The following is a 25,592-nucleotide window of genomic DNA, read 5'->3' as shown; positions in this document are numbered from 1 at the left end:
TGTGTTGGCAATTAAGCTGTCACTGTCACATGTCCAAGGGAGCATCCACTAAGTACGTACGCACTGCGGGGGGAGGGGGGGGTCTATGAAATCCGTACACTATGCGTACAGGGGGGGAGGGGGGGTGGGGGTTAATGGTCTTGCGTACGTACGCAACCCAAGAACCATTTTTTTGAACAAATGAAAAATAAATATTATCATAAAAATCTTCTCCTCTTTCTTATTCTTATTTGGATAATCATACTTGTTCTTCACAAGATGTGTGAACTCATACGCTTCTGGGTTCGGATGTTACCCGACTACAATGTTTTAGCAATTTCCAGCGCCGTTTAATTTCCCGGTAATGCGTGTCGCCGTCGGAGAAAAATTGCGCAGTCGACTTGCCAATACGACGCCAATCCGATTGTGGCGCCACAATGTAGCAAAATCAGGTACTATGTCTGTTCGTCTGCTAGGGAATTCAAGGTTCTATAGGCGTACGCTCGTACAGGGGGGGAGGGGGGTATGAGGCAATGCGTACAAGGTGCATACAGGGGGGGAGGGGAGGTCTCAAAATTGGCAGTTTCGTGCGTACGTACTTAATTGACGCTCCCTAATGACTGGCATTACTGTTTCTCAGACACCAGGCAAGAAATAAGTCACACCTTTTCGACAGTTTGTCAGTCAATACTTAGCCATTCCAAACCAAAACGCTTTGTCTTTTTCAACAGTAATATAGCATCGGGTCTCTCTTGGACAACCTCGGTGACAGCCACGCCCCTGATCTTGCAACAGGCTAAAAAAGATCTTGATACATTTAGAACTGTCATGCAAGTAATTTGTAGGTCATAACTGAATGCAAGATTCTTTGATATCATGCTGAAGCATACATCTTCTCAATATCTAATCAAGGTAGCATAGCTGATAAGACGCCCAGCTACCTAGGCATTTTGTAAAGATGTCAGTTTCTAGTTTCTTCCCCCTTGTCCTTGTCAATCATTGGCTTATTTAAATACTGAGGCAAATTTTAAGTTGACCAATTGTAAACACATTGTAACATTGTCATCATCTGATTAACACTGCTGGTGGCTACCACGCAATAAGACCCAGGCTTGATCCCAGGGAGATTCTTCGGCACACCTCTCAAGCAAGCATTGCCAGCTTCGTTATTCTGCTCAGGTCATTTGCATCCAGTTTGCAAACGATGCTCCAAAGACAGCCGTACCCTTGCGCAAGTGTGCTGTCAGAATGAAGGTAGATGTATTTACTGTCCTCACTCTGTCATTCTTACGTCTCCCTTTGGTGATGTCCTTGGTTACCACGCCATCTCTTGCTCCCGCTCTTTAACGTCATTACGCACCCCTCTGGTCATTTATACATGGACCGGATCATGGTCTACAGCGCTTCCTGGAAAATGAGTACAGTTCTCAATATACAAGAGGCCCAAGGGCCTGGCGCTCAGCTGAGTTGTTGCTGCGTTGTTCGTATATATTACATTACTCGTCAAACTCTACTAAACTAAGGACTCAAAGCCTAAGGATATTAGCTTCTGGATGTGTAACAGTGAATTACGGTAGACTGGCGCAATCTACTTCAAGCAAGCTCCACCCTTGCAATGTGTGCGCAAACAGATAACCTAACCTATATTGGACCATCAATTCTACACACAGCAACATGATTCATCCTCAGCTGTTACCATGATGATGATGATGATGATCCTTTTCGCAAATTGGTCGTCTTCTGTCTTTCTTCCATACTTCAGTGCCACCGGATGTAGTCTGCCCTTGTGAAGGGATCCTTTCAGCACCGGGGCACAAGAATCCATGCGAATTGAATCACATGGAGAGACTAGCCCAATCACCCGCTTTTGGCTGGGTAGAAATGGGTAAATCTCGCAGACTGGACCTTAAACTCTACTGCCGACGTGTGAGGCCGGTCTGACAGATGAGCAAGTGGGGTCCACCTAATGCAGAAGGCACCAGTTTCCCTAACTAAAAGGGTAACATTAACAAAATGCTCTACCCAACTCTATTATTGCCTAAAGGCCTGTGTACACTAGTAAAATATTAGCAACATTTTTACATTTCCAGTTGCAACAAATGTTGCAAAAATGTTGCGTAGTGTGTACAGAGCAAAACGCGTCTTACAACCTGTTGTAAAATTGTTGCAAATTAAATGCAATGCAATTCTTTGTTGCATGTTGTAAAAATGTTGCAAACTCTTCAGCCAATCAGAAATAGGATTTGCGTCATGTGATCTACCGGAGTTCATGTGACTTGAACAAGAAGCAGGTATAGCAACTCTCAAGTGAGTGTCTTGCTTCGAGGGTGATGAAACCTTTTCTAGAAGTTTTTGTATGACGGCTTGTCAGTCAGCCGCAACTCCTTTAGGCTGCGTATCCATAGGCTGTTCCGTGCCCTGCACAACATTCCCTTTTTACCGCCTGGCGCGCCACACGGACAATGAACCTTCGTTGGTGTTATTGATCGTTCCCATAGGTTATGCCGTGTCACATTGCGGGCATATATGCACTGTGGATTGGGAATATAGGCCCATATTGGGATTGAACATGTCCATTCTTTTGCGAGTGAACAACACGGAAGCAATGTCTGAGGCGAAATTAATTCAAGAGGTTCATCAACGGGAACTACTCTGGGACCCCGAAACTGATGATTATCATAACAAGCACGAACCTGTAATTTGTTGCTTAAAAGTCAAGTTTTATATACATGTACATGTCAATTTGATGTTGCAAGTGAAAATACAAGTTACTTGTATTTTCATTTTCAATATTCATGAGAAATTGTCTTCTGAAATAATGACAGCGTGCGGATAAACGCGATTGACCGCTGCGAAATGAGGACTACAAAGGCCTACATGACCAAAAAGTTATATCCAATGGAGACGCAGGGCATAGTGCCTAGGTCACAAGGCTGTTACGCCATAACGCCACACCACACAAGGGCATACCCTATGGATACGCGGCCTTAACAGGCAGTGGTATGCCCCATCATCCACCCTCATTTTGATCCAGGCCTGGTCCATATTCTCTTTGGTTATTTCGCCGCCTCTTCCGTCTCTCAACAATGACAGCTAAAATTGCTGCAGAAGCACTCAAAACACATCTTCTCTCCTTGGAATCATCCATTTTCCCTCCAAAATACCTATTTCCCTTTGTTCCCACTAAAAAGTTTGCAACAATTTACCAACATGTTGTAAAAATGTTGCTAATTTGTTGCAATTTTGTTGCTAGTGAACACAGGGCCTTGAAGGGCTTGTTGCAAAATTGTTGTAAAAATGTTGGTAAAATGTTGGTAAAATGTTGGTAAATGTTGGTAAAATGTTGGTAAAATGTTGGTAAAATGTTGGTAAAATGTTGGTAAAATGTTGGTAAAATGTTGGTAAAATGTCGCTGATATTTTACTAGTGTACACCTAAGTCAAGTGAAACTCTTAACAAACCTTAGCAGAATGCCACCATTGAAATGTTGATAATAATGATAGCAAGTAAAAACTTTAAACAGATAGACTTGATTTTTTTAACCAACTGCCACATGCGGTTATCTTTATTTAGTAAATTTTGAGGTAAGTATTACAGAATGAAATACTTGAATACTAGAATTGCCTGGCTCTTCTGATGATTGCACTGGTGAACACCGAAGTCGATGGGATGTGCAAAGTCATAGCTCGATCCTCTCTCTTGGTCATCTTTGAGATGTGGTCACCAAATATGTTCAAATGCAGCTGCAGATCATTCCTGTCCTGCAAAACATGATGAGGAGATAACATTTTAATTTTGATAGAATAGGTAAGCTAGCCAAGTTTTATATCAAATACAAGGCCAACAACAACTGATAAGGCGCTAGGCCTAGGGCCGAATGATCAAGGAAGTTCATTGATATGATTGGGAATACATTGTGATAAGAGTGATGAATCGGCCCCGTTTGAAGCATTGTGCTATGTACAGTGTGCAAGTGTCAGTGTGTATCAGCTATCGCATTTATTGTTTGTTGACATTTCAAATCGCTGGAGTCGATCCTCAATTACACTGTTTATTGGCAACCTTACCCGATGATATCAGAACGATGTTTATTATTGTCTTGTTTATTCACATTAGTTCTGCTATGTGACAAGAGTTATTTGTTGAGAAATCCATGATTTAAAGCCGGACTTTGACATCGTTTCTCAGACCAACCAAGCTGCATTTCGCAGATCGTTTTTCAACGATCGTCGACGAACTATTTCAAATTAATCACATCCAATTAAACAATCCAAGCCTTCCCTAATGTCATCAACATGCAATAACACAAGAAGCCAAATATTATCGCCTATGAAATTGTGAATTTAATGAGAACTTACCTCTGAATTGACAGAACGCGATCTATTCCATAGCATGGTCTCCTTACGTCTGAACTGCGCAGACTCGAGACGTGACGTTCGCTGCACGTGTGATTGGACGTGGGATAACTCGCGCGAAATTTAAAATGCTCTTCTTGGGGGATGCTCACTAAATTGCGCCAGTAACACCACCTGGTGAGAAATTCATGAACCACGCCTATTGATAATGAAAGAGAAAGCTTTGCTCTATAAAATTAGATTTGATTCATGATCCCCAACTGAGAAATCAGCTGCTGGAAAAGTTTTTGGAAAATTTCGCTCGGTGCCACCTAGTGGCCAAACCGCTCATCCTGCCGGACCCACATTTGGTCTATTCAGGAGTCCTGAAGGGTCTCAACGCCTCAGAGGGAAAATCTATCGCCTATCCGCCATAGTTTTGAAACGTGCCTGTTTAACGGACAGACAGACAGACAGACAGACAGACAGACAGACAGACGGACACTCATTCTACCATTTACTCATATGAATAGCTCAGCTTTTCAGCTGAGCTAATAAAACTTGGCTAAATTTCATGACGTTATGAGAACACAATGAGATTAAGTGTCCGCTATTGCTTTTTGTTTTTTAGAAAAATTGGTAGTTTGTGCAGTCAGCAAAAGACCAAAAAAATGAAGAAGCATTGTGACCTACATGTTCCACAATGGATGAGGATCATGGTCTTTCCATAAACTTGGGTGAAGACATTCATGACATATGGTTCACAAAGTTCACCGAGTTGTCAATGAAAACCTATGCAAAATACCATACCGGATATGCTTGGCTCCAGTTTCTCCCCCAACAGTTGTACATGTTGTTGCAGCTTGCCAGCACCATCCTGGCCGGTCGCTGTCTTTAGCTCTGTTGCCTGTTTGTCTTCAATGTTGATCCTGCAGAAGTAAACCATTTTGTTGCTAATAAGGAATAGGACAATATAATTTTGTGCGACAGGGGTGGGTCCCATAGGATAATAGCCCAGCAAAGGGCTGTGTACCAGTGTCCTATTAGTATGCAAATAAAATCTCACATACCAACTGACCATCTTAAGCTGTGTTCTCACTGAATCCGATCTGAAGTCGTTCTCCGTAAAACGTCCGACGGAAAACATTTTAGCAAAAACGCACAGGCCACACTAGATTTTAAAAGCATTCTCAAAGCGTCTTCAAAACGTTTTGAGCGGGTCACACTGAAGTCGTTTTGGTTGTAAGTTGACTGGCCTGCCATCTGTAAATGCCAAAATGTTCCGTGAACCTGTCCCAGAACGTTGCAAATTTGCTTTCGTTTTGTTATAATCATGCTTTAGGGCCCTAATCTTGCGGCGACACTGTTCAGGAGTGCGCTCCCACCCCTGATCAGACATGAGCTCAGCCAGCCTGGCGTAAATAGGAGTATTTCTATGACGTTTTGCATCTGCCCCTCTACGTCCTCGTCCCTCCATAGGCCCAGGAGGGCAAGAACTTCTATCCTGGCCCACACATTACCTCTCCCAGCCATTTTAAGCGAAGCAAGCACAAAATAAATGAAATGTCAGACACACGCAGCATCCAGGCTTCAGTACGGAAGTAAAGTAAAAATCATTAATGCGCATGCGTACAACGCATTGATAGCACCACATTCAAAACGCCACAGAACCTTTTTAGCTGAAACGGTTTCAAGACGACTTGAAAGCGCATCATGAACTGTTCTCGTTAAAACGGTTTCAAAACGTTTTAAGGGCCCTCTAGTGTGGCACCCTAAACCGTTTTAAAGACTTAAAACGTTTTCAAGACGTTTTAAAGGCCCAGTGAGAACACAGCTTTAGTTTGGCCACAGATGTGATCCTCTCTTGCTGGTAAAGTAACGTCTCAAAGTCACTTCCCATTCTGCATTTGCAACTGAAAGACGCCTGCTTCTTTCAGTCTCTTTGGACAAAACACAAACTTTATAGTCTGGTCAGGTATTACCTTGAAATCTTCCCTTTCAAACAAAATGCAATTCAAATTTATATCGTCCTTTGTGAGATTGTTTAGGCATCAGCAGACAGATGATGTGAACGAGGCTGGAACTCACAGCCTTGGTGTATTATTGAATGAATATTGAAGTAGGAAGTTCATTTTCACAGCCCACAGAAAGTTAGGACTGTGGACTATTTCAACGAGGAAACGGACACTTAAAATGTTTACCTCTATAAGTTCGCAATTTGAAATAATCCTTCCTAGAAATTGGGGATGGCGTTGAGGTGAAGTGAATCCATAGCTCAGCACTTTTCGCTACACAAGGAAAAAAATTTCTCATGACGCAGTCTGCAATAAAACAATTCAAAGTTATAAGGTGAATATTAAAATGTATCCGACAAAACACATCCAGAAGCCAGATGGCCAAATGTGGAGTCACCAGGACAATAAACCCAATTGGTGGGGTGTTAAAAAATTCAGCATCTCCCTTGAAGGAAGATGGAATACTTTCCGGAGAACAAACCCTCCTAGTCCAGAGCGAACGCTCAAGCAAAACATCCAGAAGCTTCTCCATATTTATCCCTCAACTGTATGGGTACACTTCTTCATGTTATGTAACTGGTGTCGTCTTTGGACACAACTGTAGATGTCCTCAAGGTACCACTTGGAAATGTTTCATTACCTGTACAAAGTCTGTCTTTGCGGACCCGTGGAAAGGAGGCAAGGAACCAATTTTGAATCAATTAAATTTTTACCTAGATATTCTCCAGATCTTGCTGGTTATTGCTTGGAAATGGGGATGGTGGTGAGGTGAATTGAATCCATAGCTCAGTACTTGTCATTATACTTTTGTGAAAAACATCTCTGGCTGGACTGCAATAAAACAAGAAATTCTAGTGTTTTAGAGGTGAATATCGAAGTGTTAACCACGCAAAGCAGTGGCAACATCCACAAGTTTCCGCAGCATGCAATAGCTGAAGTAATCTAATTGTTCGCATTTGAAGTTTTACAAACATGTATGGGACACCAGTGGCAGAGTGGTAAATAAGTCGTCAAAGTAGCTCACGGCAAAAGCTCATCTATATGAGAAGCATGCAATAATTTTTTGTTAAGAATTTGCTGACTCCCCTCTTCCTATTGATGGCTTCTTCAGCCAACACTACTTGTGGTTGTGATACTGATCACATCTGAAATCTGAACACAGATGTTGATTTGTGGCTGTGTCAAAGACCTGTCCTTAAAGGGAATCTGAACACTTATTAGTAGTTGTGACATTGACCTTCCCCCCAAGAGACATAACAAATCTGAACACCAGGATCTGTTTCTAGTTGTGACATTGACCTGTTTTCAAGGGACATCTGAAATCTTAACACATATTTGTGGAGATCTATTGGTGGTTGTGACATCGACCCGACTTCAAGTGATCTCTGAAACCTAAACACCGATATCTCTATCTGGTTGTGACATTGACCTGTCTTCAAGGGACATATTGGTGGTTGTGACATCGACCCGACTTCAAGTGATCTCCGAAACCTAAACACCAATATCTCTATCTGGTTGTGACATTGACCTGTCTTCAAGGGACATATTGGTGGTTGTGACATCGACCCGACTTCAAGTGATCTCTGAAACCTAAACACCGATATCTCCATATGGTTGTGACATTGACCTGTCTTCAAGGGACATCTGAAATCTGAACCAAATGTGACCCGTTCCAGCAAAACCAGTCGCATGTCGCTCTGAGCTTGGCAGGTTGAGACGGATCGTTTGTTCATTTCACTATTGTCTGCCTTTTGTGAAATCTGACGACATCAATTTCTTCTATTATCTCCAGGTGTCATATAGGCTCATCTTATGTGCGACATGCGACTAGTTTTGCTAGAACGGGTCACAAATGTTGTGCAACCTGTCCTCAGCCTCAGGGGACATCTGAAATCTGACCCAGATCTGCCACATTGACAGGTACGGCCCACTTTTTTACTAATAGTAATACCCCTGTTATGCAGGCAAAAATTGTGAATGTCACAAAATCAACCAACTTTGAGCCCCTCAACACGTGGGTGAATGCCACAGAGTTCTTGCGAAGATGTCAAGGACACCTTCCCTCAGACAAAGAAAAGTTGTATGCAAATTTTTGGAAAATCTCACCATGGTGGGAAAGTTTTTTCGAGAAAATTGTGGTCCAAAGGAATAAACTGTTCAATGGAACATAGAGGGATATTCCAGCAGGACGATCAAGTGTCCCACGAATAATAGACAGCTTGCGAAAATAAATTTCGGCCATTTTGAAAAGGAGTTTTCACAGGCAGCGCAAGTTTACCATGACATAAAAGTCATGTAAAATCAAATCATCACCAAAAGCATTCAAAATATCATGAACATTGGAAGACATGGACAGCTTGAATAAGCTTGTATTTTTGTACTATTATTCCATATTAAACATACGTTGCCTGTGAAGAGTCTTTTCAAAATGGCCAAAGTTGTCTATTGTTCTGTCTCTGATCCAAGTCATTAATTTCATAATTTTAGAGAAAATCCTTTGCAATGATCAACTTTTGGTCACAATGCTTTACAATAAAAGGTCAGAGAGCAGCCATACATATTATGGCTAGCTCCCCCTCCCAACCTGCGGCTAACTTTTATGGGGGGGGGGCAAGAGCAGTTATTTCTCTGCCAGTTTGACGATTGGCAAAAGTTTGCATGAAAAAACATTTTTGGTGGTCAGACCCTCGAGGGGAGACAATTTGGCCCCTGCTTCCTCCAATTTATGGCACAGCCCCCCTTCCTGGGCCAACATTTTGGGAGGGTAGGCACAGGCTTTCAGGGTGAGGGAGTCAGGGGGAGTAGAACAGTTCAGTTACCAGCAGAATAGACCCTATGCGAAAATAAATTTCGGCCATTTTGAAAAGGCCCTTTTCACAGGCAGCGTAAGTTTACCATGACATAAAAGTAATGTTTTAAATCAAATCATCACCAAAAGCTTTCATTCAAAATATCATGAAAATTGGAAGACATGGACCACTTAAAGAAAATTGCTTGAATCTAGTATATTTTTCACTTTTATGGCAAGGTAAACATACCTTGACTGTGAACAGGGTCTTTTCAAAATGGCCGCAATTTATTTTTGCAGGTTGTCTATTTTCCTGGCCTACCTATACCCTGTAGACATGCTGGAAATTCTGGGTTAGGCCATGGGAATGATTAATCCGGTTTACCATCTGAGAGATCTAAAAAGATGATGAGACTTTTTTTTCATTTTTCATTATTCATTATCGGTTTACAGCCTAATTTACTGGTCAAAACATGTGATTCAGCAAGTTCCAGTAAATGGAAATCGGTTTAGTCATCAACATGAGGCATTGAAAAAATTTCATTATTTTGGTGAAGACCCCACCCTATCAAATTTTTATTGGAATTTTCAATCAGTTTAGTTAAAGATGAACCACTGGAAAGACTGTTAGAATTTAAAAAATAATGGCAACAATAAAATAAATAGCTTTTTTCTAAACTAATGAAAAAATTTGAAGTAGGCTCTGAACCGATGCGGGAGGTGGACGGTAAACTGGATTAATCACTGATTCCCATGGCCTTAAAACACAGCTTTTTACCTTAAACCTGAAGAGAAAAAAATGCTTTCTGTAGCGTCTGCAGTCCTCCACCTGCTAGAATCTGTTCTTTTTCCCCATTCTCCCGCGAAAATAAAATGTCACACATCCACACAGTCAATGCATGTTGTTCATGCACACAGTAAACACGTGCTTCGGCAGTGCACACAGCAAACACGTGCTTCGCAGTGCATACAAAATGGGCATCGAAACATTGTATTCAGTTATCGCACTGGACTGGTCAGTTTCAATATGCTTTTCACCATCAAAAATGGTAAAAATCTCCACGTAATTCAGTTTACCAGATGCAGAATTACACACAGAACAAGAATACTTGGCTCCGGCACTTTGGTGAGTATCATAGAACACAGAATCGTATGTTTTTCATGAAGAAAATCGCCGTGCAGGCCACCATCAAAATTTTTGCCAACCGCACAAATTTTTTCTTTCATTACACCAATAACGCAAGAAACGCAAAAATATCGGAATATGGATGAGCTAAGATACCTAATCTATGAACTTACCATCCAAAAGTTGTCTTTATGCACGAAATAGAGGTGAAATCAGAGAATTAAACGGAGAAGTTTCGAAACTTAAATGTCGCTGCGCCGGAAAATTCAACACGTGGGTCAGACGATCGTGTGATTACGTCATTATCATCAGGCGGAGGAGGCGAACAGGCGGAGCAATTTTTCGGCGGGAATTTAAAAAAATCCTGCGTCTCTTTCTTAGATGGAGCACTGGGACGACGAAAACCTCTCTGATTTTTAAATTGGTGAGGGAAAGTTAGCAATTTTTTCTGGTAAAGCCTCAGTGGTTGCAGTGCGGGAGCTGACCAGGAAAAGGAAATGCCTACTATTATAGTGGTATTAAGGAAAAAACTGTTTTTAGAAGGTTAAACCAATGACGGATAGCCCCACCCATGCCCCCAGCCCGCAGCTCCGAAAGAGCGCCCCCCCCCCCCCAGTGCCACCACTACCACCACCATGCACCACCACTAACGATGAAAATATTTATTGCAGCAATAATATAATAAAAATATTTATTGCAACATTGCAGCAAGTTCGTAATAAACCAATGCCAATTGCGGGTGACGCACCCAGACCATTTTTACAAGAAATGGGCCCGCTCACTAGTACGCTCTTCCGGCGGAATAAGCTTTGAGCGACTGCGAGGAACTACCTCAACCGATGAGAAATAGGCCTCCCGTACACATACTTTATCTGTGAACATTTCTTTAAAATGTTCATCTTCGGTTCATACTTTAGAGTCACAACGTGTGTGTGGGGGGGGGGGGCATCGTCAACAAAGCTTTTCTGACTTGCACATCCTAAAAAGTGTCCTCGTATATTTCTGTTTGACTTCGTTGTCTTTCAGTTTCTGCTTTTTTGCATTCACTCAATTTTTTTTACTCAGTCCCTTGTCTTACCGCAAGTCCAAGGTTGATGCAAAGTAACTTTCTTTTTTACAGCCACTTGCTTTAATTGGGACCCTTTCCGAGACATGCGTACAAGACGATATACTTATTTTGATGTTTGGGGCCAGGATAGCAACGCCCCTTGACTGTTAAATCGTCTTGTAAGATATTTATTTGTAATCAAAACCTTAGATGATTTTATGCGAGATCGATGTGTACTATTTGCTAACCAATCAATTAATGTTTGAAGGGTGTTTGTAACAGTGTGTGTTGGCAACCTTGTACAAGACGCTTTGCTGTGGTGTGGTTCGATCCCCACGTGACTATCGGAGTTTGTAACTTGCCCATGAAAAATCTGCAACTCAAAAATCTGCAAACTCAGTCAGGTAACCACTTCAAAAAGGTAATAACATCATTTTATATGCATATTTCATGCTTGAATTAGGTGATTCAATCACATAATTAAAAAGTTCCCACAAAAATAGTTGCATGTTGAGCAAATACACTAACTTTAATCATGAGATATTAAGTTGGACGGGTTTGCATTGAGCGTTTCAGCTCTTGTTTGTGTTTGAACTCGTGAAATTCATCAATGCAGTGGTTTGCTGTCAACAATGGTGAATCGATTGCACCAAAAGATCACCATTGCCCGGTGTGACAGCGGATAAAGTCCCCCTGGAGTCATAGTCCGGTAGCATTGTATTTGACCAATTAAGCAGCATGATCTATTGTACCGCTAACCATAACCAAAACATTTAGCAATGCGGGCTATTGTTACACGGACTATCAGCCCTAGGACTACTATCCCCGCCACACCTGTCTCCATAGAGGAGTGTAAGCCCTACAGAGGTTTTGGTTGCATGGCAATGACTTCAGGACTATAAAAGTCAGATCTGAACAGACAAGCAAAAAGAAATTTGTAGGGTTGTGACTGTCTTCGGAGAGTGTGTACTAAGCAAGTAAGTAAGTACTAAGCAAGTAAGTAAGTACAAAGCAAGTAAGTTAGTACAAAGCAAGTAAGTTAGTATTAACAGACATTTTGACACATACAAGTACTTCCGATTTGCAGGATCCCACCCCTTTAGTCTAGCCCCTTTGTTATACACCCAATACCAAATGTGCAGGAGGAATACCCATCCCAAAGTTCGAAGCTCCAGTGATGGAATACTTGTGCCAATGAGGATGCGAAATGTTCTATTCTTTATTTTTTATTGGCAAACCACTCTGAATGTGATCTCTCCCTCCAACTCCCCCGTGAGGGAGAAGGAACGATCCTCAATGACCAAGGGCAGCCACCCGAAGGCGGCACCCAAGGCCTGCTTCACGCTCAGGAGAGACCACTTTGACTCGTCATCGTGGTTTGTTGTCCAGGATCAGTTTTACCTGATGTCCTGGCGATACATACTATAGAAATGATCCCTAAAAGTATGATCTTACTGAGTACCGACCCAACGACGACCAGATCCACAAATATTGTATGTTTCCCGTGGTGTTTTTATTCCAACTCGGGTTAAACTTCAGTAATTAAAAAGCACTTCTTGTAAAAACTGTGCTTTTAAATCTAATATTATTACTGCAAAAGGTATCCTAAAAATATTTTTATGAGTTTATCATTGCAGTTCATATCAAGGTGTATTAAAAATTTGTTATTTTCAACTGTGAGTTATTACTGACCCAATTACGTCCACATGTGGCCGAGACTCTCGCCGGCGCCACCACGCGGGGCCTAATGCTATTAGGCTACACGTGGTCACGTTGCTTGACGTATAGTTCCCAGATAGTACTTCAGGTAGCACCACTGTCGATTTGTGATGCGGTGTGTGAAAACGCGGGTGGTTTGAATCATGGCAACTCATGGTCATGTGATTGCATTTTGCAGAGCCATGTGCAAAGGCATGTGATTGCATCTGCAGAAGCATCTGGTTGCATTTGCAGAGGTACTTGGTTGCATCTGCAGGGGTATCTGGTTGTATTTGCAGAGGCATCTGGTCGCATTTGCAGAGGCAGCTGCTCTTCCTTATATCGCGCAGAGAGGCATCTGTGGTGGTATAGGTTGTGCACTGAAGCCACTCTCACCAGATGAAAGCGCCACTTTCACTTGACGAATGCACCTTACTTAATATTCTTCACAGCAGCACGCTGGGTCAAGAGGCCCTGGGGCTCACAGAATCCTGTTACCAACCATTTACCTCAAATCGATCACGATATGCCTCAAATCAAATTTGACACAGGAAAAAAAATTAGCGCATTAGAAAAATCAACGCGTTGCCATTAGTGTGGTATGTTACTGAAGGGGTTTGAGTGCGGAGACTCTGATTTTACAGGTGAACTGTGCATTGAGGCGTAGTTGTTAATTAGGTCCCCTATCAGATAACAGACGTGGAGATACACCTGTATCTCTAACGGGCTTAACCACCCATTTGTTAGGCCGACCGTTCGCTCTTTGATCTTTCTTTGATCTCGCCGCCATGCCGCGGCGGGTGAACAATTTCTATTCATGCCGACTGTCTCTCTCTCTATTGGGAAAATCCTGCCTCTATAAAACATATACGGCGGGTTATGTGCCCGTATGGCAAGTGCTTTTGTTTTGGTGAAATCGACACTGATGAAGGTCATGTTGAACAGTTTCAATAAATATCCAAAAACGGACGACCTACATGTATTCTCGATGTTCTTGCATCTTTTAGCTTTGGCGAAGCTATAAGGAATCATCCAAACATATCCAAGAAGTCGTCAATAAATGTCCATGCGTATTTCAACCCTAACAATGTCAGGATTGAGACCCCCTCTGAGCAAAGGCGCATGAAGATCCTGAATCAATCAATCAATCAATCAAAAGATCGATAACCAAATCTAGTCGATTAAAACGCCAGTCCGACTGACAACACTCGTAAAAGATAAAGAACTAATTTTAACTCTGGCTCAGTCCGTAAGGACAAACAAGTGTTGGCCGGGCCGTTCAAAACTACTTTCATGGAGAATACTGAGAGATTCCTTTAATTTCATAGCCAATTCCCTGGACCAATCAATACAATGGATAAGGGCAACCTAGTGACAAACGCAGATTTAATGACGTCAATATTTCCCGGGCGTGGCAATCAATGAAAGGAAAGGTCAGTCGGGTGCTCTGCCTGGACATCGATCTGCCCATTATACGCAGACAATCGAATCAACAAACACTGCAAGATCTCAAAATGAAACAAAATGCCTTATCAATGTTACCATAGTCTTTTTATTGAAAGACTGGTGTAACGAAGTCCGGGGCGGCACTGGCGTCGCCGTATTGGGGTCCGCTTGGGACGTCACGCTGATGGCACTGACAACCCCGCGACTTCGACGATACATGGAATGACGTTGCGTCAGTGCGCTCACATGGCGGGAAAGGTCTTTCGCTGGCCTTTCGCGGGAAAGGTCTTTCGCGATTTTTCGGACTGCATGTGTGTTTTTCATCTGGTTGATTTTCGTTTATCACTTGAATTAACCAGGGAGATTTTAACACATTAAAACTTCCCTAGTTAAGAATGTACACGCCGGTCGTGTTACCAAATGTATTTTTCGCATTTATCAATATTGAAATGGCGTAAATGAAATAAAGGAAAAAGCGATACCTACATATTCCTTCGGGCAAACATTATTTTGGTGTTAGAAAACGAAACCTCCTTTTTTAATCAAACTTAAAGTTATTTTGGTTCTGTGACAAACAGACGGCGTAAAATAATTGACTAGGCTAGGCTGAGCCTGAATAAATTCCGATCAGCAACATGACTCTGTTAACCCCCATAAATGCTGGACCACGACGTGATGGTAGCAGTTCCCATCACTTACAGACAGATGGCATTACTGACTAATTTGCAGCGTCATTTGTAGGGGCTGGGTTGCGGCTCCCATATATGGGCATACAGAAGCGCCCAATACGATCAAAGTAACTGACACCAACTCCCACTCCGCTGGTATAAACCGAGGAGAACCATTTTGAAGCATAGGTCACGTCAAAATGTCAGAACATACATGTACTGATTAATAATCCTATGACCATTACTGTCAAAGTACATATACTCCATTGCCAAATGATACTACATAACGTAGCTTACATTATACAAAAAAAACGCATTTACAAATTAATTTTCCTCGGAGCAATTCCATTTCAACTGCATGGTTGATAATTGTCGGCGAGATCAAAGTAGTGATGAGAAGTGGGTAATGCGCATTAACAGTTATGTAATAAAATAGATATACATGTACAATTGACATGTACATTTGAAACTCACGAACAAAGTATTTTCTTTAGACATCATGTCGTTCAGTTTCCACCAGAGAAATTAGAAAAATTGATATTTCTTTTTTGAAAATTCCCTGGAAGATGAAAATAGGCCTTCTCTATACTTGATAATGGTTTTACTGTTATGTGTAGATAGCAGCACTTCGAACATGCGCCATGCTTGCCTATAAGCAGTCATTGGTTTCCTCCTTTATTATTCATGACGCATACCCACAGCAGCCTGTGATTGGTATAGCGCTACCTAATCTAAATTGATTGACAGTTCTTCTCTCCGGTTGTCAATCAAAAGAATGCTTTGTCCTTTGATGTTATCAGCAGTCTAAAAATTCCGAGCAGTGGAAGGATCTGTAAAGCTCTCTACTTTGAATAATAATAGGAACAGCTAGTGGCCGAATGCGGATGTTAGAGCGCACTTGATTGGTCTATTCTGGCCCTTAGTAGTGATTAAGACAATTTTGGCAGGGGAACGTTTTACCTTTAAGGCTTTACATGGCGGATCAGTGTTAAAGCGTGGTTGCACAGTGTGCGCTTTCTATAAGGATTTTTACTAACTTTTTGCGATGCCGCACGTGAATTCTAGCGGCGGGGACGATCTAGCCTCTACTGATGAGGTAAAAGTGTATAAGGATGAGGGAGAGGAGGAAAAAAGATCGTCAGAAAATTTATCAGAGGACAAACTGGGTCTAGTCACAGAAAGCGAAGAGGTAAGGAAACTTGCAGTTTCTATGATTTGACAGTCGGTCCCGAGGCCGATTTAAAGAGGTTTAAGGCCCAAACCTTATCATATTGACCCTCCAAACTTCCCCTAAGCCCCCGGTATATTGTCACTGTCCTGTGGCCCTTCTAACGGTCTCATTCTTTATGTTGTAGGAGAAAGGTTCCAATCTCCCCGGCCAAAACGACCCCTCTACGGAGTCCAGTACACAGGACGGTGAGTAATGCCTTAGTTTATACACACTATGCATGTGTTGACCATAGACGCGCGTTATGACTATACACTATCCGTATACATTGTAGTACATTAGCTGGTCCATCGTGCTATGGGCTTAGAATAGAACCCGGATAGTAGGTTAGGAGCAAGATTTTAACGGGGTCACTGCGGTGTATTGTTTGCTATGTAAAGGATGGTTTCTTAAATAATCTGATATTCGTGGAAGACGTATTTGATGAAAATTAAAGATAATAATATGGGGTGTATAAACAGCAAGTGACCTTTGGAGATGCCAAAATGCAATGTTGCTTAATACAGCCTCCATCTAGCTCCCCTTATATGTGGACAAGGTTGCACCTACTTGGGTCTAGCTGTCATGTCTGTGTGTCCTCGGGTTAATGCGGATATAGCTGACTTACAGTGCCATCACCCTATACAGTAGAACCTCTCTATTAAGGACACCCTCGGGACTGACAAGTGCTGTCCTTAATAGAGAGGTGTCCTGATTAGAGAGGTCAAATTGAATGGAAACAACCAATTTGGGACCAAAACTAGCATCCTTGATAGAGAGGTTGTCCTTAGTAGAGAGGTGTCCGCTAACTGAGGTTCCACTGTAAATCGTAATTTTGTCAGATGCGATAAGGTCTTGTCGGGACTCCTTATGAATCTGGTCACTGATTAGGAGTACGATGATATGGGCCTAGAAGCCCCCACTCCCCCGTACAGCTCTATATATATACACATGGGAAAAATCTCTTAAAATATCTCCTTGTTGCTGCTGCTGTACACAGTAATATTGATGATTGTAGTGTGTTGATGTGTATGTAGGCAGCATTGCCTACTACTCCACATATAGCAGGTGTAAAAGTGCACTTTTGCTTCTGTTTAGAGAGTGCATCAGATAATCTTTAACTTGGGAGGCCAGTTAATGGGTTATCTCTCAGATTGATGAAGCTGGCTATGGGTTATGTAGGCTAAGTGGACTAGTAATACACAGATTAGACAGTAAATGCGTTTATACACCTTAGCACCAGTGTATGACCTTAACTATAAGATGCCAGTATAGCCTACTCTCTCTGTGCTGTATAGAGTGCTTGTGTGTTCCTTCCATGTTTAGCCTTCAGGCAAGGCTAAATTGCTTACATGTTTCTGATCTGCTGCACATGCAAACCCAATATGCAATCACTAATGCTCTATAAACCTGGTTATTCACTGATCAACTCCTCCAGTGAGTAATCGCTGTAATAGCCCCCTTGGACATGGCCAGTTCTGGTCATAAAACATATCAATAAAAATATCATGATAGCATCAGTACTGTACTAGTCATAAGTGACATGCTTTGTCTGGCCCAGTGCTGTACAATCAGCTATCGTGTCTTGAGCGGGTCTCAGACATTCAAGCCAAAATTCATAAGCTGGGATTCTTAGAAGCTGTGATAAACTTGCCTGTGGAATCGTGACTACTGAGTGGTATATGTGTAACTTCCTATACAGATGAATGTCCTGCATTGCATGCATCATGTGTGCACAAGTCAATGCAAGTACAGTAGAACCTCTCTATTAAGGACACCCTCGGGACTGACAAGTGCTGTCCTTAATAGAGAGGTATCCTGATTAGAGGTCAAATTGAATGAAAACCATCATTTTGGGACCAAAACTAGTGTCCTTGATAGAGAGGTGTCCGCTAAGGGAGGTTCCACTGTAGTGTTGCTCACCAGCATTCAGCTCCCCTGAAAAATACCATTTTTGGCGTCTATTCTGGTGATAGTTTTATCTACAGTGAGGTGCTTGCCCTACATTGCAAGCTTCATGGCATTTCAACCCTCAAACACTCAAGAAAAAATTGCTTGCCTGTCAAGGTTTTCGGCACGTTGAAATGGTAGGGCTCTGCTACAAAAGTGAATCAAGACCATCACCTCAGATAAGTCTCCAGTACCTGTCTCAGGGACTAGCCTATCTAAGAGTGTCATTGCCAGCGCTTAAATAAATCTAGGTAGAGATTCAGCCTGGTTCCCCCCAGTCAGAAGACCTTTAGTGGACACCCCTCTATCAAGGACAACCTCCCTAGTAAGGACACTAGTTTTAGTCCCAAATTGGTTGTTTCCATTAATGTTGACCTCTCTAATCAGGACACCTCTCTATTGAGAACAGCACTCGTCAGTCCGGAGGGTGTTCTTGATATAGAGGTTCTACTGTACATGTATGGCTGAGCACTGGCCCCCCTTAAAATCATGGGGCTAGTGGGAGGCAGAGATTCAGACAAGAAAATGTTCTCACATTGAAAAACTGGTCTGGCTCCAGATACAGTTTGCCACCGCTGTTATGAGCATTGGTTGAAAATCACACAAAAAGTTCTGGATTCATACAGAATAATATTGATGTAGGCCTAGAAAAGTGTCGTCCAATAAAGTGTATTTGCTCTTCACATCTATTTGCATTGAAACAAAATATTTCAATATATGTCCCTGCATGTTAATTTTGGTGAAATCAAACAACTCAAAAGTTCTCAAATAGGCAAGATATTTGCTGGGATATGGTGTCAAAACTATGAAGTATGATATAGTTTGTTAACATTCCATTCAGGAATAAAAACTGTCCAATTATTTGCTTGGGGTACCCAAATCTACATATTTGCTATTAAAGATTAGAATTAACAGAAACTGTATTCTTTCAGTATGATTGTAATAGATTTTTTTTTAATTGAATATATTTGTCTGTTGGTGAGTAATTTTTGATAACATATACAATTTTATTTTATTTTACTTACTTACATGCCAGTTTCAAGATGGAAAATTTAAAGTACAGTTTGAATTGCAATAGACCACGAAATAGAGTCACAGTGCCATGTAGAAATATGTGATAGGCCTGCATTCAGATAAAATATTCTGTTTGTAAGTCCTTGCCTCATTATCCAGAACTCACTTAAAAACTGTTTGTGAAAATTAACGAACACAGACCATAATATGTGTAAAATTGTTGTACAGATACAATGTACACATTTCACTATCAATATATCCCCAGGACACAAGTGTCCTGGGGGCAGAGTAAAATGGATATATCTCTGAATGGATAATCATTATATAAATAGTATCAAAGTTAATGGAACTCTTTTTTACTCATCATATGAATAGTGTGCAATGTCACACATGATGTACAGAGCGCCTCGAATCATGTATTGACTGAGTCCACTGATATAATGATATGTTGAAAAACAGATTTTTTAAAGTACAGGCTTATGATTATTTTTCATGAGGAAGTTGCCTGCCTTTTATAGCATCAACTTTCATAAATTTGAAGAAATAGAAAATTTGGGTGTTTGGCAGTTTAAAAGACATGATATTTTGTCTTGGTTGGCTCTGTCTTTTTGTTGGGTGATTCTAAATTCTTATCTAAACATTGTTTTTCGGCGATTATATTTTTTGGCTCTCATTGTCAGATCATGTGGTATCATCCATCATATACTACTTTAATAAGTGATGATTATGTCAGTCAAACTGAAGTAGATGGCCTATTTTTGCATGGAATCCAGGGCATCTTTCTGTACATCCAGTGATTTTCAAGATATTCTGCCTCTCGATATTTCATATATTTTTGTAATGACAAAGGAGTGAAAAAAACCTGAATCACAGGATGCTTTCTGTAGTGTTGGTCTCAACCTTGTGATTTCTCCAATGTCCTTTCCAGTGTGTTTAGGTCACAGAGTCTACAGTTGTACTCCATTCACGTGTATTCCATTGGTTTATTCTTGTTCAAGCTCTCATTCTATAGGAAGAAGAGCTTTTTTTAGGTGGTGCACACTCTATCGCAGAGCTGCTGGTAAAAATATCTCAACAATAGCAAGTTCATCTGAACTGTGCGGTGTCTATTTTGAAGCAGCACCCGTGTGTGGTCTGAGTATGTCCGTCATGTTGAATGTTGGCTGTGTTTTAGCGATATTTTCCACCGATAAATGCAGGGAAAATCCCTGTATCCCCTAAAACAATTCTGACACACACACACAGGTTGATTGGAAGCAAGAATTACTTGCACTGTACCATAAACACCTGGAATTCCTGTTGAAAGGAAAGATGTTCTTGCCATAACTTGGACTGACTATTCTTCTCCCAAAACCCTCCGGCCGTCCAAACATTATCCAACATTTCCAGTGCTATTCTCCTTTCAACTCTGGGTTGCTTTCTTTGTGAATTGCGATGATCCTTGTCAATGCAAAGCAATTATTGGCATATTTTGAGCAAGGAAAGTGAGAACTTGAAATATTTCAAAACAAATTAAATGTCTCACCCACACTAATTTGGTGCAGAGGATAGCCTATGGTATACTGTTTTTCAGCTGACCATACCTCCCCTGGCCTTTCTTTTTCAAATGATTTCTGTTCAAATCTGACTTCGCCAGGGCAAAACAAGCTTTAAATTCCCATAGTATTTCTCTTGTGCTTTTCCTAATTTTAGAGGGGCTGTGCAATGCCAGCCTGTGTATTTCCGACTTAATAAGGAATTTAAAACTTTCAAGTAGAGTAGAGTTTCTCCTGGCATGTACTTCACCAGATTTACATTTTGACAGTGAAATAATGTGGGGATTGTATTTTAACAGTTGACTGGTCTTTTGAGTGTCTTGCACCTGTGAGAGGTATACTTGTAGGGCAAGGGAACACATTTCCTGGAAGGGGGTTGGCCTTTGCTCAACCTGAGGCTGTGATAGTCATAGTTCATATTTTGGTGCAAAAGCAGGTCCTGTAATATTTGCAGTCATCTTGGTGCATATGACATGGGGAAAGGTATTAATAATGACTTTTGAGGAACAACTTGTACATGTAGCAGCCCCTAGGTGGCGTTGTTTTCAACGAATTGGCCTGACACGTTCAAAACAGTCGCGGAAGGCAGTGACGACTGAGAATTGCTCTGAATTAAAAGTGTTATCAAAGAAGAACTTTGAAAAAGTACTAAATTATAGCAACAAGCTACATGTTCATATAATATGTCTCCAAATAAATTTTAGGGCTATTGATGGTTTGGCCCTACTTGGCATGTTTTAACATGGTGTCATTCTCGTACTATTATGTCTACAAGATAAATTTGATATTAAGAATGTGTAATTTGTTTACCTAACTATCTGATTTATTAGTTAAAAATGCACCACATAGCCTATTGATAGCACAGGGTGAGAAGACATAAATTTCACCAAATGATAGGTGAGGTTAAATGTTTGTTGATAACGTACACATGATTTATGTTTTGACAATTAACCGTTTGAAACCTTTTGTGTTTGGTCTTTGTCAGAAATGAAATACAGCTTCTGACTTCTGTAAAAAATCTTTTAAAAATGGGAATGGTTTATTGCCTAGAGTATATGATAATGCAACCCGAACTTACACAGTGATTTTTAATTGGAAATCTTTTTAATATATTTTGATTGAGATATGTCATGATTCTTTAGTTGGTAAATATTTTAAGTTGATAAATCATGTAGGCATGATCTCACAGAATTGTTGCTTTGCACTTAATTTACTTATTGGACTAAGAGAAAACTTGAATCTCATATAATATATCATATATAAGTTGATATTGTGATAGTGTCACAAGTGACACTGCAGACAGTTTAAATAGTCTCATAAAGTTCTTTACTTTTAGTTCAGGAAAACAAAATTGGACACTTGTCTTTCTGTTATAAAGAACCAAGGAATTCAGCTTTGGATAAAATGTATCAATCTACAGTAGGTTAATCAGTCGTCCTTCACATTTAGTTTTCACTCAGGAATTTGTTTTGAAATATTATCAGAATTTGTGATTATAGCCTACTTGCAAGATGTGTTTTTTCTGATTGTGCATGATCACTCCTTTGCATTAAGACACCCCTGTGTTGATATCTAGGCTATCACTGTACTGGCAGATTGTCTATTTGAGGGTTAGGGCAAGGGGAAACACCGAGCTCACCTCTGTTTATATTTAGAAGGCTTAGCCTGCTGATCATTACATTACATACGAAATGGAAGGGTTGCAAAGAAAACAAGACTTTCACCACATGAACCATTGCTGTTTATCCCTGGGAATTAGCAAACCCTTCTATTACTTGGTCCCTGCCTGCTATCCCAGTGTGGTCCCAAACCACTCCAATGCATTCTCAGTCTTCAGTGCCTAAATAAATCCTACTCAAATTAAAATGAAAATACAAACTACTTAGAAACATGTCAAAAAATGTTCTGGTTAATTAGTTTTGTTATTTTCTTGGTGCCAGTCGTTTAGATATTGAAGCCTGGAGTGGCAGATTACAGGATTACTGGAAGCTGGTTGCATTCAAATAACCAAGATGCTTTTTCAACCTAATGATTTTCAATTTTGTCAGGTGTCAATCATGATTAGGCTCGGAGCCTACATTTCCAGTTTTCTTAGTACATACCACTTGGTCATGCCACATTTGCTTTACCCACCTGAAGTGGTTGCCATTATATCACTTTTACCACTGCAGCTTTGACTGAAAATGAAGTGCAATTACCATGGAGAATGTGTTTCTGCCTTTGTTCTGTTTGATATGGAATGCACTGTTCAATAAGATCTAATCTAATACTGTAGCCCCACGGTGATGTAAAGATTTCACGGTCAGACAGTAGAGGACAATAGTGCGTAGGCTGTGCCCAGAGGGGGGACAGCAATCCCTGGGGTACCTCCCTGCTGGTGGTCACCAGTGAAGTCTCAATGGATGGTACATAGAGAGATATCCATCCTCATGCCAACTGGGTTTTGCAATGAGGGTGTACCGTACTCCCAAGTGAAATGGCCAGATATAAGATGGGAGATGCTGATGGGCATGAGCAGACCAAGAAGCATCCTTATAATTATCCACATGCTCCTCCACCTTGCAAAACGTGGCACTTAAAGAGTAAAATGACCAGTTTAGACTTAAACTGTTATGATCTTCAACCATTCATGCTATTAAAAAAATTCTACCTCGGCAGTTGAGGCTGAACTATGATGGACTGGGAACTTATATCTACCATTGATGTTGCCAACTCAATGGATTATTTAGAAAATTGATAAAGACTAGTTTGTGTTAATTCTTGATAATATTGACACTTTTCCATGTCTTGTTGAAGTGTTCTAAATTGGATATTATTTGTTCTACTTGGCCGAGGGGCTCTTGACCGGGTTTGTCTTTAGTTGCTGACAGGAAGCTCCCACTTTCATATTGCACTGATCAGATCAGATCTATCTTGCTTCATGACGCATCTTATTCCAATCATGTAATCAATATACAAGTACATCAGGTTGGCCTATTTTTGTGGTGGATGTAATAAATGCTTTTTTGAGGCAAAAACAATGTGACCAATCAAAAAGAATGCATTCAGGGGTGGGTCCAGGAGTATAAAAAGGAGGGGGGCATAAGAAAGAAGCATGCCTTTATGATTGTAATTGTCAGTATTCCCAATTTTATATTGTGTGATAAATTTAAAGAATTCTCTTGCAAATGGTGGGGGGGGGGGATGCACCATTCTCTGTACCACTTATCGACCCGGCATCGGTTTACCATAATTGTTGCAACTGCATTTCTTGTGGCAGGAAGCAAAAAGTTAAGGGTTAATGTGTTATAAAACTGTCTCAGTTGACAATTCCTTTTGCTTACACAAAGTCTCCTAGTCTTTATATAAGATGTTTTGACACGATATTACAGCTTCAATAATGATTGGTGGTTTTATCGATTCTTAAAATCAATTTATACAACAAAAGAAGAAAATGAAGATCTTGCTCCTTAGATGAGCTGTTTGTCGATTTTCTTTACAGGCAAGTAATGGGCATTGGGTCTGTTCAAACATCGTGGGGTATTAAAATGGTCTATTTTCCTTAACACTGGCAATTTGGCTTGCTGATGAAGTGCTGACTGATGATGTCAGGTTGCCGTGTGGTTGGTGAACATCCATGCACGGGATGTTTGGGCATACTACCAGCTTACAGTATGAAACTGCGGGTAATACTAGTACATCACATCATGATCAGTGGCTACCATACCATATTGTCATTCAAGGCCACGGTTTTCGTCCAACAATGTCAACCTTAACCTCTCAATGAAGCCCCTGTCAATTGCAGGTTTATGATGTCCACTCAGCACCGCTAATAGGCCTAACTATAGCCTAGCAGATAAGGAGACAGGATTATCTTTTCTTACTGGGCAGCATCATCTGAATCATCTTGACATGATCCAAATGGTAGCATGGATTTGTGTCAGAGCGGATGAGCAGATTACAGAAGTCATGGTGGGGCTGGCGGGGAGATGGTGCTACTGCTGCTAGCAGCTAGCCGATACCTTGGCAACATAATAATACTAGCCAGTCAAATGTAAGGTTGCAGATTATGATGTTTACTATAAGTTTACTCAACTACCATGTGTTGGTCTATGCATTGTGAAATAAGGCAACGTTTCATTGCAGATCCACATATAAGTTCCAGATCCTCTCACTAGGGCTGTCGATTTCTTTCCAACAATGCCACGAAAATAGACACTGACAGTATTATCTAAAACAAAATCAAGATAAACCTAAATAATATAAATGGGCAAAACAGTGTCAAAACATTTACCCCAAGTTGACTTAGCATCCTCTGACCAAGTTGCTATTGACAGAACTTTCTCGGCCATGTATTGACCAAACTATCAATAACAAAGCTTCTTGCCCTCAAGAAACGCATTGACAACTTTTCAAAAATTCATGGTGTTGACTTTAAGCCAGTGAGCTTTGTTTGATTAAAGATTAGTGGGGTTGGTGGTGGTTGGGAAATATCGCGTAAGTCACTGTAAGATGGTTTATTATATGTATGTCGGAACTGTTGTAGATACAAATAGCTTGGGAACTGCTGAGAGATATTTGGAATTGCCTCTTTGACTATGCTTACAGGGGTTCTTTGGGTTCTTCCTGAGGCTATCAGGAGGTTACATGCCAGCAATAGATGGGGATAACCTTGGCTATTTAAACCAAGTCTGAAATAGTAGAGGCATTAACTATATAGACCTGTGAGTTTTACCTAGTGGAAAGAAGGACCAAAATACAAGGAGGCCTACACATCCCCCCCCCCCCATTTTGCTTCCATAGTA

At 40.9% G+C, this 25,592-nt stretch overlaps 1 protein-coding gene, 1 long non-coding RNA gene and 1 other non-coding gene across 11 annotated transcripts in view; 1 reads left to right on the top strand and 2 right to left on the bottom strand.

The window, feature by feature from the left end:
* Window positions 1-603: 603 nt before the first annotated feature.
* On the bottom strand, window positions 604-10,502 carry LOC135493346 (uncharacterized). The gene is made up of 6 exons (XR_010448224.1): window positions 10,416-10,502; window positions 7,042-7,159; window positions 6,515-6,634; window positions 5,124-5,242; window positions 1,120-1,386; window positions 604-775 (listed from the first exon to the last, which is right to left on the bottom strand). It is a non-coding gene; the product is annotated as an uncharacterized LOC135493346 (long non-coding RNA).
* A 2,024-nt stretch (window positions 10,503-12,526) lies between these two features.
* LOC135499128 (small nucleolar RNA U3) lies at window positions 12,527-12,743 on the bottom strand. The gene has a single exon (XR_010449248.1). It is a non-coding gene; the product is annotated as a small nucleolar RNA U3 (small nucleolar RNA).
* A 3,294-nt stretch (window positions 12,744-16,037) lies between these two features.
* Window positions 16,038-25,592, top strand: part of LOC135489670 (transcription factor 7-like 2) — a 212,262-nt gene continuing 202,707 nt past the window's right edge. For all 9 annotated transcript variants that reach the window (XR_010447198.1, XM_064775184.1, XM_064775176.1 and 6 more), the window contains exons 1-2: window positions 16,038-16,291; window positions 16,458-16,518. Coding sequence is in view for 8 of the 9 variants with exons in the window: in XM_064775184.1 (XP_064631254.1) it covers window positions 16,148-16,291; window positions 16,458-16,518 (205 nt within the window). In the remaining variant the exon portion in view is untranslated. The remainder of the gene's footprint in view (window positions 16,292-16,457; window positions 16,519-25,592) is intronic.

Source organism: Lineus longissimus, chromosome 1 (assembly GCF_910592395.1).
Source record: "Lineus longissimus chromosome 1, tnLinLong1.2, whole genome shotgun sequence".
NCBI classification, from domain to species: Eukaryota; Metazoa; Nemertea; class Pilidiophora; order Heteronemertea; family Lineidae; genus Lineus; species Lineus longissimus.
Note: the sequence above shows the minus strand (reverse complement) of the source record. Positions and strands in the feature narration are given on the sequence as shown.